The sequence below is a fragment of the Pan paniscus genome, chromosome 8 (genome assembly GCF_029289425.2).
Source record: "Pan paniscus chromosome 8, NHGRI_mPanPan1-v2.0_pri, whole genome shotgun sequence".
Classification (NCBI taxonomy): domain Eukaryota; kingdom Metazoa; phylum Chordata; class Mammalia; order Primates; family Hominidae; genus Pan; species Pan paniscus.
The window spans coordinates 107,725,801-107,738,874 of record NC_073257.2 but is presented as its reverse complement, the minus strand read 5'-3'; the positions used below and the strand labels follow the sequence as shown (position 1 = coordinate 107,738,874).

The following is a 13,074-nucleotide window of genomic DNA, read 5'->3' as shown; positions in this document are numbered from 1 at the left end:
TCATAAAAGAAACCTAGGAAATACCCTTCCAGACATTGGCCTCAGGAAAGAATTTATGACTAAGTCCTCAAAAGCAAATGCAGTTAAAACAAAAAGTGACAATTGGGACCTAATTAAACTAAAGAGCTTCTGCAGAGCAAAAAAAAAAAAAAACAGTGACAGAGTAAACACACAAAAAGTGGGTCAAAGACATAAATAGACACTTCTCAAGAGAAGACATACAAGTGGCCAATACACTTTTGAAAAAATGCTCATCATCACTGGTCATCAGAGAGATGAATGTTAAAACCACAATGAGATACCATCTTATACCAGTCAGAATGGCTATTAAGAAGTCAGAAAATAACAGATGCTGGCAAGATTGTGCATACAAGAGAATGCTTACACACTGTTGGTGGGAACACAAATTTATTCAGCCCTGTGAAAAGAAGGTTAGAGATTTCTCAAAGAACTAAAAATAGAATTGCCATTTGACCCAGCAATCCCATTACTAGGTATATACCCAAAGGAAAACAAATTATTCCACCAAAAAGACACCTGCACTTGTATATTTATCACAGCACTATTCATAATAGCAAAGACATAGAATCAACCCAGGTGTCCATCAATGATGAATTGTATAAAGAAAATGTGGTACATATGCACCATGGAATACTATGCAGCCATAAAAAAGAATGAAATCATGTCCTTTGCAGCAACATGAATGCAGCTGGAGGCCACTACCCTAAGCGAATTAACACGGGAACAGAAAACCAAATACTGCATATTCTTATAAGTGGAAGCTAAACGTTGGGTACACATGAACACAAAGACGGGAACAATAAACACTAGGGATTCCAAAAGAGGGGAGGTGGGGAGGAGGTCGAAGGTTGAAAAACTACCTGTCAGGTTCTATGTTCTCTACTTGGGTGACAGGATCATTAGAAGCCCAAACCTCAGCATCATGCAATATACCCATGAAACAAATATGCACATGTGCCCCATGAGTCTAAAAATAAATTAAATTTTTTAATTTTTTTTTTTTTTTGAGACAGAGTCTCGCTCTGTCACCCAGGCTGGAGTGCAGTGATCACATGAAGATCATAACCGATCTTCATGAGCTAGGTTGCATGGATAGAAGTGCTGGTCCAGAAAGAGGAACAGTAGAAGTGACCTTGCTTGGTTCATGGAAACACCAATGCAGGGGCCTTGGTGAAGACCTGGAAATGTAGGCGCAACAGACCCTAAGCTCACTGAGACTGGAGGCCATATAGACGTGGGGCAGATATATCCTTAGGATGGAAACAATTCTACCTACACAAATGTCATAGTACCAGGCTTCTGGGTAAGTCTATTTAGAAGCAGAAAGAAAGAGAAACTAGAGCATCAGACAGCCTGCTTCCTGGCTCCACAGAAGTAGAATATTTCACCCTCTTCTCATTCAGAAAACACCTCTGGTGGAACTGACCTGCTTGCAGTTGCCCATAGGTCTCATGGTTTCTGCTCCAGGGCCTTTACCGAGAAAGCCCTTCACTTGACATCTCAGCCTTCTCTGACCTCCTGAGTTTAGATCCTACCCTCCTGATCAGAATGCCTGTATTTTCCCTCTAAAGACGGTACTGGCCACATGGTGTAATTACATATTTATGCAGCTATTTGATTAATATCTATCTTTATTATTAGATTGTAAGCTACATGAGGGCAGGTCTACTTTGTTTACCACAGTATATACAGCATCCACGATGGTATATCCTACTATACATTAGGCACAGAGAAAGAATTCAACAGATCATTATTGAATCAAATGGATAAATGAGGGGGTTGGAACTGGATGGTTCCTAAATTCCTTCCAGCCCTAAAAGAGGTTAATATTCACTGTCTAATATAAAGTAGTACCACTGGAGTTGTCCTACACCATCCCCAAAAAGCTCATAAGACAGATGCTCTGGTTTGACTGTTTTCCCCTCCAAAACTCATGTGTTGAACACTTCATCACCAATGCATCAGCATCAGGAGGTGAGCCCTAGTGGGAGGTATTTAGGTATTCAAGTACTCTGCCCTCTTAAATGGATTAATGCCACAATTAAATGGGGTTTGGGGAGTGAGTTTGCTATCTCCTACTCTTTTGCCATTGTGAGGAACAGCATTCCTCCCTCCAGAGGATGCAGAGTTCAAGGCATCATCTTGGAAGCAGAGACCAGGCCCTTACCAGACACCAAGCCTGCCAGCACCTTGATCTTGGGCTTCTTGGCCTCCAGAACTGTGAGAAAAGTAATTTCTGTTCTTTATATTATAAATTACCAAGTTTGTCACATTCTGTCACAGCCACACAAAACAGACTAAGACATCTGGTAACACAGGCAAGTATGATCATTAACTTTTCATGGTCCCTTCAGACACAGTGTGTCTTCAAAAACTTTCTTAAAAGTTCCTGTAGCTTTAATGGTAACTTCAGCAGCCTCATCAGTCTGTCTCAGTGAGCTTGGGTTTATAAACAAAGCTTATAATTTTGAGTAAGACTCTAGTACTCTATAAACAAACCAGATTAGCTACAGAGATGCTAGTAGGGCCTATAAACATTTAGAGACCATTTTCTTCCTTTCCTTTTTCTTTAATTAGAGTTACTAGATCTTTAATACAAACCACAGTTCTGTTATTGTCTTATTTTTTAATTGCTGTAAAACACACATAACATAAAAGTTACCATTGTAACCATTTTTAAGTGCAGTTTTGTGGTATTAAGGATATTCACATTGTTGTGCAACACCATCTATCTGCAGATGTTGTTTTCTAAAACACACATTAAAATCCAATAGAGTAAAAATAATGCAGATATTTTCCAAGAGTATTCGAGGTTGGAAATCAGAGCAAATCTTTCCAAAGTCTCCATAAAAAGATAAAATCACAAATGCTTATCTAAGAACAGCACTTTTGTTCATTTTGAAAAAGCAGATGCATGAGGAAAGGTCATTACCCTTTAACAGAAGCTAGAAATCCTGCAGAGTACTGGTTCAGTGACCATAATACACTAATAGCTAAGGGCCTTCCATAGGACATATCTTCATTAAAGCAGGTAGTCTCCATTGAGAACCTCTGATGTGCTCGTCACTCTGACAATTAAGTCACTTGTATTATTCCATTTAATTCTCACAACCATATTCTAAGTAGGTACTGTTACTATCTTGATTTTACATATAAGGGGAGGCATAGAGAGAATTTCTTGCCCAAAGTCTCGGCTAGAAAGTAGCATATCTGGGATTAAAATCAAAGTGGTCTGGTCCCTGAGCCTGCATTCACAGAAGAGGCAGCGTTTAATGAAGGCTAGTTGTTTGGCATTGGGTCAGTCTGGTGCTTGTGTGACAGAGACTCAGTGTGTGCCAAAATGTGGAATGTTTGTGCTAAAAGAATATCTGACAACCACTAACTGCCACTGTTCAGTTATGAGTAGACAAGGAAGTGGGGAACCAAGCAGACATCAAAGCTACCGCCCCACCTAGGTCCACCAGAACAAAGGTACTTTCCCAGGGGGAGTCTTGGGTACAGCTAATGACTCTTCAGTTCATTAAGGCTATTTTTTTTTAAGTTCTCATTGTGTCTCACAGGCAGTGGTTCACAGACTTCAGTGGCATGAGAACACCCCAGGATGCCTGCTAACACATGTAGCTTCTGAGGCCCTGCACTCTGGAGGTTCAAACTGAGAAGGCTCTGAGGGTATGAGTGGGGAACTAGGATCTCTAGAGAACTCTGAGGCAGAGGTCTGCTTCCCTCACTGACACTGCCTGGCTACCAGGTTGGTCCTGGGTTCTTCACATACAAGGAGGGAACGGTTTTATCTGTTCAAGGTGCTTACTCTATTCAGAGTCAGCAAACTTCTCTGGAGCAACTACCCAAATCAGATGTTGTGCTGGCTGTAATTTAGCATTTATTTTATGATTATTTGATTAATGATTATCTCCCTCATTATACTATAAGTTCAAAACAAGGGTATAATAAATTTGCCCATCTTGCTCACTAATATATGCCAGGGCCTACAATAGAGTTGATGTTCAATGGCTATTTGTTAATGAATGGAGTCAATGAATAAATAAAATGCAAACAAAGACAAATGAAATCCATTCCCTGTCCTCAATGTGCTTATAACCTTTTAGGTAGCTGGGCAAGTAAACATTTCAGAACAATAAAGAGTTCTTGCTGTGTTATGCCACATGTGGCCCAGGCATGAGGGCACTATCTCCCCAGCAGGGCTGAACCCAAACTAGGTCAGGCAGGAAGATGACAAGACTGGATCATCAGCATGGGTGGGCTGACCTGAAATGGGCTAGACAAGGGCAAGTCAGATGGGGAACAGTGGGAATAAAATAAAGATAACTGTCAATTTGTCACTAAGGCAGGTAAGCTGCAAAAATGATAAGACATGAGTTATCAATCACTGAGTGTCTGCAGTGGGCCAGGCCTTCTGCTCTGGACTCATATTTGCATGTACTTTATCCCACTGAATTCTCACAGTAATCTTACAAGAGAAGAAGCATCAGTTCCATCATACAAGTGGAGAAACTAAGGCTTAGAGAGGTTAACTCCTGTGACCCTAAGAGCACAGCGAAGATTCAAACCCAGGGCAGTGTGAGTCCATGGCCCATGTTGTGTTGTACTCTAGGCAGGCAGAATAATGATCCCTGCAAGAGGACAGGGATGACAAATCAGAGGAAGTGAGTACAGGACAGCTGAAAGTCTTTCCATGTATGAAGTTGCACCAACAGAGGCTTGTGGCCACCACCCTCTTTAAACAGAAGCATTTGGAGTTTTCTCTCAGCATTAACCGTCCCAAGGTACCTGTTCCATCTTAATCTTAAAAGGTCCTCAAAGGAATTGTGTCACAAAGATCTGGTCAACCCAAGTGTCTTTCACATTATCCCCTCCCCTTACCCCACAGACAATGCCTTAATTCTGGCCTCGCCTGCCTTGCCTAGACCATGGCAGGAGCATGCTAACTGGTCTCTCCTCTAATCTGCTGTCCAGCCAAAAGGAATCTTGGGAACACAAATCTGGGCATCACTTCCTTGTATGAAACCCTTCAAAGCAGTGGTCTTCAATCAAAACTACTCATTAGAATCACATGGAAGATTTTAGAACGTATCAGTCCCTGGGCTTTTTTTTCTTTTTTTTGAGACAGAGTCTCGCTCTGTTGCCCAGGCTGGAGTGCAGTGGCGTGATCTCAGCTCACTGCAACCTCTGCCTCCCGGGTTCAAGCAATTCTCCTGCCTCAGCCTCCTGAGTAGCTGGGATTACAGGCACCTGACAACATGCCCAGCTAATTTTTGTATTTTTAGTAGAGACAGTTCACCATGTTGGCCAGGCTGGTGTCGAACTCCTGACCTCAAGTGATCTGCCGGCCTCAGCCTCCCAAAATGCTGGGATTACAGGAGTGAGCCACCACGCCCGGTGATCTACAATATTTTGAACCATTTTTATTTAACTGTAACCTCCAAAGATGATTTAATTGACCTGAGATGGGGCCCAGCCATATTTTTGAAAAGCTCCTCAGGTGCTTCTAACATGGATCCAAGCTTGAACACCACTGCAGTTTAATGGATGAGATGCCCACTTTTAAGCCAAAAATACTAAGCTCAGACTTGGACCTCCTCTTCCACCTCTCCTTCCTGCCCCCATATTCAACAATCTAACCATACTGAGCTGCTGATTCCCCAGGGATTGCATATGATTTCAAGCTGTCACTCTTCAACACATGATATAATCTTTGTCTGGAACATGTCCTATCCCACTTTCTAGAAAACTGCTTACCATTTGTCTTAGTCCATTCTCTGTTGCTATCACTGAATACTTGATACTGGGTAATTTATTTAAAAAATAAATGTATTTCTTACAGTTCTAGAAGCTATGAAGTCCAAGGTCAAGAGGCAACATCTCAGGAGGGCCTTCTTGCTGGTGGGGACTCTCTGCAGAGTCCCGAGGTGGCACAGGGCATCACATGGCAAAGGGGGCATACTGAGAGCCAAACTAGCTTTTAATACAGACCTACTCTAATAATAACTAACCCACCCTGTGATAACTCAATCCATTTATCCATGAATGGATTAATCCATTCATGAGGTCAGAGCCCTCATGACCCACCACCTCTTAAAGGCCCTGCCTCTTAATACTATTATACTGGGGATTAAGTTTCAACATGAGTTTTGGAGGGATCAAACATTCAAGCCATAGCACTTAAGACTCAGCTCCAAGGCTACCTTCTCTGTGAAGCCTCCATGTAAACAGGCACAGTTAGCAGCTTCTTTCTCTGGGCTTCCATAGCACTGTCTCTGCATGAATATATCTCTATTATATTGAAATTATTTGTACAAAGAACCCTCACCTCCACAAAAATCAGGAGGTGCAATGATACATCAGATACCTCTTGTGACCATTTTACATCTTGGCCAACTTTTTACTCCAGCCCCAGCAGTATCTCCTTATCTCTCTATTTCTGCCCAGCAGCTTCTCTCCTGCTGCCTAAGTTGTCACCTGTGGTACCCACATGGCCCCTCTGACACACGTGCAAACCTGGAAGTGACAGGGACTTAACACCAGATGGGAGCAACCCTTGACCAACAGATAATGAGAACCAGGGGATAAATCCCCAGGGCAGACAATTCTAAAGTTCACTCTCCACAGCTCTTGAGAGGGTCCCTGGGAGGATCAAGCCTCAGTGGCCCAATGTGGTAATTTGCTCCTAACTCTCTCTTTCCCTTCTTCCTTGTTTCCTTGGAATCACTTCCCAAAATAAACATCCTGCATGCAATTTCTGTTAATAGGATGTGCTGTTTGGAAAAACTCACTAAGACAAATGGAAAGAACATTAGTCTTTGGATCAGAAAACTGGATTCTAGTTTTAGCTCCCCCTCTGCCTTGGGTGAGAGAATATCTAAGGCTTTGATTTCGTTATCTATAAAATGGGGATGGCCAGGTGCGATGGCTCATGCCTGTAATCCCAGCACTTTGGGAGGCCGAGGCGGGCGGATCAACTGAGGTCGGGAGTTCAAGACCAGCCTGACCAACATGGAGAAACCCCGTCTCTAGTAAAAATACAAAAATTAGCCGGGTGTGGTGGCGTGTGCCTATAATCCTAGCTACTCAGCAGGCTGAGGCAGGAGAATTGCTTGAACCTGGGAGGCAGAGATTGCGGTGAGCCGAGATCATACCACTGCGCTCCAGCCTGGGCAACAAGAGCAAAACTCCATCTCAAAAAAAAAAAAAAAAAATGGGGATAACCTTCCATTCTTCACAGTATTCACGGGAAGAAAAAATGGAAATGCATGTGGAAATGATTTATAACTGCAAAGCACTAAATAATGTTATCATTATGCTTTAGGACGAATTCGTTCCCTATTCACCCTTTAAATCAGTGGTCTCCAACCTTTTTGACACCAGGGACCAGTTTCTTGGAGGATAATTTTTCCACAGACCCAGAGGTGGTGAGGAGGGGGAAATGGTTTTGGGATGATTCAAGTGCATTACACTTATTGTAAACTACCTTATTTCTATTTTTATTACATTGTAATACATAATGAAATAATTACACAACTCACCATAATGTAGAATCAGTAGGAGGCCTGAGCTTGTTTTCCTGCAACTAGACAGTCCCATACGGGGGTAACGGGAGACAGTGACAGATCATCCGGCATTAGATTCTCACAAGGAGCACGCAATCCCGATCCTACATATGTGCAGTTCGCAATAGGGTTCGCGGTCCTATAAGAATCTAATGCTGCCACTGATCTGACAGGAGATGGAGCTCAGGCAGTAATGTAGGCAATGGGGAGCAACTGTAAATACAGATGAAGCTTTGCTCGCTCGCGTGCTCCTCACCTCCTGCTGTACTGGTCCATGGCCTGGGGGTTGGGGACCCCTGCTTTAAATGATAGAGCTTCTCAGGACTTGGACCTTGACTCTCTTCTCATTTTATAACCCCATCCTAGATGACCTCATCCATTTCTAAGGCTTCAGTCAATCAATGCCATCAGAGACATAGCTTTAATCTAGGCCTGTGCTATTTAACCAGGGTAACAAATAGCTGGCAATTGAGCACTTGAAATATGACTAGTTAGAATTGAGATATGCCATAAGTTAAAATTTGAAGATAGTATGAAAAAAGAATGTAACATATCTCATTAACAATTTTTTTTTGGCCGGGCATGGTGGTGGCTCATGCCTGTAATCCCAACACTTTGGGAGGCCAAGGTGGGCAGATCATGAGGTCAAGAGATGGAGACCATCCTGGCCAACAAGGTGAAACCCCGTCTCTACTAAATACAAAAATTAGCTGGGCATGGTGGCACGTGCCTGTAGTCCCAGCTACTCAGGAGGCTGAGGCAGGAGAATTGCTTGAACCCGAGAGGCAGAGGTTGTAGTGAGCTGAGATCGCACCACTGCACTCCAGCCTGTGCTACAGAGCGAAACTCCGTCTCAAAAAACAAACAAAACAAAACAAAACAAAACAAAAACGAAATTTTTTTTTTTGAGACAGAGTCTTGCTGTGTCACCCAGGCTAGAGTGTAGTGGCGTGATCTTGGCTCACTGCAACCTTCACCTCCCAGGTTCAATGGATTCTCCTGCCTCAGCCTCAGCCTCCCAAGTAGTTGGGACTATAGGTGCCTACCACCACGCCCGGCTAATTTTTTTTGTATTTTTAGTAGAGACGGGATTTCACTATGTTGGTCAGGCTGGTCTTGAACTCCTGACCTCGTGATCCACCCACCTCAGCCTCCCAAAGTGCTGGGATTACAAGTGTGAGCCACCGCGCCCAGCCAACAATTATTTATTTTGATGAAATGTTGAGATAATATTTTGGATGCATTGGGCCACATAAAATATATTATTAAAATTAATTTCACCTCTTTTCTTCTACTTTCTAAAATGTAGCTCTTTGAAAATTTAAAATTTGGCTTGTTTTATATTTTTATTGAGCACAGCAGTAGATATCTGCTTAGAAAAGAAAGGTCCAAATCTGATTATCCAACTGCTTTCTTGACATTTCCCATTGGCTTTCCAACACTCAAAACAATTCTTCAAAAATTGAACCCAAAGGCTCCCCCTCCTTCCACATTTTTCTTGTAGCCTCTTCCTGGTATCCTCCTACATCTCATCCTCCTCTAATTCATTGAAATCAGAGTGATCTTTGCAAAAACAAATCTGATCATACCACTAGCTTCCCACTACTCTTAGGATTAAAACTGAAATCCTCAACCTGTCTTGCAGGACCTGCACCACGTACCTCCCCATCTTTATATAACACGTGGCCCACTCCTGCTCTCCAACTAGTTCCTAGGAGATATCCAACTCCTTCTTGTTTCAGGACTCTTGCACCTGCTTTCCTTCTTCCTGGAATTTTTTTTTTTTTTTTTTTTTTTGAGTTGGAGTCTCACTCTGTAGCCCAAGCTAGAGTGCAGTGGCAGATCTTGGCTCACTGCAACCTCCGCCTCTGGGGCCCAAGTGATTCTCGCACCTCAGCTTCCTGAGTAGCTAGGATTACAAGTACGCGCCACCATACCAAGCTAATTTTTTGTATTTTAGTAGAGATGGGGTTTCACCATGTTGCCCAGGGTGGTCTCAAGCTCCTGAGCTCAGGCAATCTGCCCACCTCGGCCTCCCAAACTGCTGGGATTACAGGCATGAGCCACCGTGCTCGGCCCTGCCTGGACTACCCTTTACCTATGTCTTTCCCAGCTAACTTCCAATCATTCTTCAGATATTATTTTAGTATCATTTTTTCAGGGAAGACTTGCCTGGCCCCAAAACTTTCATTTGGTGGCAATTTATCATAATTACAATTAATAATTTGTGTTATTAAATATGTTTGCTTCCCCAGATGGTAAGCTCAGTCATATCTATATACTGGCTTCCCTATTGTGTAGCCCAGTGCCTAACACAGACAATGAATATTTTTTATTTTACTTTTTTTGAGACAGAGTCTTACTCTGTCAGCCAGACTGGAGTGTAATAAATAATTGTCGATGCATAAATTTATAAAAAATGAATGAAGAACTGCTGAATGAAGTATGGTCATAAAGTCATGTCATTGTGTGCTCTCAAAACACATGTATCAGCCGGGCACGGTGGCTCACGCCTGTAATCCCAGCATTTTGGGAGGCTGAGGCAGGCAGATCACAAGGTCAGGAGATCGAGACCATCCTGGCTAACATGGTGAAACCCCGTCTCTACTAAAAATACAAAAAAATTAGCCGGGCGTGATGGCGGGCACCTGTAGTCCCCTACTTGGGAGGCTGAGGCAGGAGAATGACGTGAACCCAGGAGGTGGAGCTTTCAGTGAGCCGAGATCGTGCCACTGCACTCCAGCCTGGGCGACAGAGCGAGACTCCATCTTGAAAAAGAAACAAACAAAAACCCCAAACAAAGAAACAAAAAACAAACAAACAAACAAAAAAACATGTATCAGTACAAATATCCAAATAAGTGTTATCTTTTAAATGGTCATTTTTGGAAGCAAATACATTTATTTCAATAAACTACTCAAACCAGTTTAGTAGCCCATGATATTTGGGATGATCCTGGTACTAGTTTACAAACCATGCAAGAAAAAAAAGTTTTTTTGTTTCTTATTCCAGATTTTATAAAATGTTTTATCATACACCCTATTCATTAAACTTAGTTTTGAATGACTTCAGAGTTATCATTCAAGAGTATGCTTTAAAGTGGCAATGTCCAATAGAACTTTCTACAGCAAGGCAATATTCTATATCTGTGTTGTCCAATACAGTAGCCACCAGCCATGTGTGGCTATTGAGCACTTGAAATGTGGCTAGTGCAACAGAGGGACAGAATTTTTAATTTTATTTAATTTTAATTGACAAGCTTAAAGAGCTGCATGTGGCTAGTGGCTATCAAATTGGACAGCACATCTGGTTTAAAGCCATCACCAGAATACAAGTTCCTGAAATATTTTGCCCCCAATATATGCCAGGAATCTTACTAAAATTATTATATAACCTCAACAAATGGCTAGTTTGCATATATAAAACTATCTTTGTATAAAATAAATCAGTGATGTTATTAAAAAGATTCACTTCAGATGCCAATGACTGCTCTTCAATACTCCTACCTTTTATTTAAAGAATGCCAAAGACCTTGTTCCATTTTGCCAGGCCCATATAACAATGCAGAAGCACAAGAGACTTAAAGGAGACCACTGTGAATGAGGGAAGGTCGTCCATGACCACACATATTCTTGGGAACATAACTCAAGTTTGTCATGGATTTTGCCTCCTAGGCATCCCCCTCTCCAATGATGCAATACTGAACATGTAAAAAGGTCAAATTAAGAAGGCAACCATGTATTTTTGGAGCTGGTAAACAAATAATGGAACCAAGATGTCATGAGGCTTCAACTGTGAGTGAAGTTTTGCCAAGGAAACAACATCAGTCAACATTAAAAGGCAAGCGACCCTTAACAATGAGATAGTATCAGCCTTCTGTCTTGACAAAGGGACTGCTGTACACAGCACCACTGGGTTGAACTTGACAAAAAGATGCCAGTGTGACACCCACGCCTCTGCTATACAGTGATTTGGGTGGATGGTAAAAGTTTCAGAGGCCTGGCATACACAACCATCCTTCCAGGCTCCCAGTTCAACATCTTCAAATACAAGAGAATATACTTCTACACATGTATTCCCAGGCCTCCATGGTCAAGTTAACTTCTAGATATATTACTGCCCACGTGTACATACATGCTTATTAGCATATTGGTATCATCTGGGCCCTTATATATTTGTTTACTATAATTTCAGTGAAAGTTTAAAATGGTGTATTTATAGTATAAATTTTTATTTACCACATGCTTTTTAATTAACAGATTAAAAAATATAATGACCATATTACAAAGTACTTGTGAGATATTCATGTCTGAAATTTTATTTTGATGAACTGGAAAGAAAACATAAATACATTACAGTTAATGATCCTAATGATCTTTAATGATATTAACTAGTTGTTCAAATGTAGAAATGTCACAAGAAATCTGCCTATCCATGAATTCATTTCAAATGACTATACCTGATACACGTATATGTTTTCTGATTTGCTTTTATTGATTTTGTTGATTCTTTACTATATCTGGAGATAAGAAACATGTCTTCTCCTCAATCTCTGACTTCCAAAGTACTTTATACAGAGTTGTATAATAAACGTTATTGTTTTGGTGATAGTGATAATAATGAAGCAAAAAGAACAGAGTGCAGTATTGTGATTCACCCATGATGAAGAAGTGGAAATATACTAGAATATAGAATCTTGGCATAGTATTACACAGATCTGGATAAGGTGAATAAAGCATTCATCTCTGCTAGAGTATCAATTTAATGAGTTTACTAAACAATCATAAAGGCAGTTAACTTCCCACCACTAATGATTCAAGGCATTTACTCTTCTAGAATGAGCACCTATTTCCATTTTACTCCCCTAATCCAGTGGAAATTGACTTGTTCCTCGGCTGTTAGAACCTCAACTCGTCCCCTATGCTCTACATACCTTATCCCTCCTCCCCCTGTCCCACCCAGATCTCCTCTTACATACACACAAACACACACACATATTTGACTTACCTTAACGTTTTCTGGCAATGCTTTGTTCTGGGTCAACCCCACAGCAAGCAAAGCTATCACAGCTATGATAGAGGAGAAGCCAAGGATGGCTAGGATATTCTTGGAGCAAAATGTCTTCACGTTAGACTCTAAAACCAAAAGCAGAAGAAAAAAAATACCAACAAGAAATCAAAAACACTGATTTTCCTCCCCTTTCTGTCTGGTCTTGTAATGGCTACCTGGAGACATCAGAGACAGATTAAAAGCCAATCTTTTTTATCAATGAGGTACTTACAGAGTAATTGGGAAATAATTCAAGAACAAAAGGATTTGTTTGTACTTTGACAAAGGCCAAGACTGAGTTAGTGGCTGTGGCAAGGACAAAACTAGGTCAGTGATCAGATATGGAATGAGGAGTGAGAAGAGCCCCAAATTGGCTGTTTAACAGTTCACACAGATCTATCAAGGTAGAAGTAACAAATAACAAAAAACAAGAATACCC

The 13,074-nt window shown here is 41.4% G+C and overlaps 1 protein-coding gene across 12 annotated transcripts in view; it reads right to left on the bottom strand.

Annotated features, from left to right (window-relative positions):
- The window catches only part of ENTPD1 (ectonucleoside triphosphate diphosphohydrolase 1), a 207,694-nt gene that overhangs the window by 65,966 nt on the left and 128,654 nt on the right, over positions 1 to 13,074 (bottom strand). For 10 of the 12 annotated variants that reach the window (XM_055093209.1, XM_055093210.1, XM_055093211.1 and 7 more), the window contains one exon: positions 12,594 to 12,721. The exons of the other annotated variants lie outside the window; for them this stretch is intronic. In XM_055093209.1, coding sequence (XP_054949184.1) covers positions 12,594 to 12,721 — 128 coding nt within the window. The remainder of the gene's footprint in view (positions 1 to 12,593; positions 12,722 to 13,074) is intronic. 12 annotated transcript variants of the gene reach the window in all.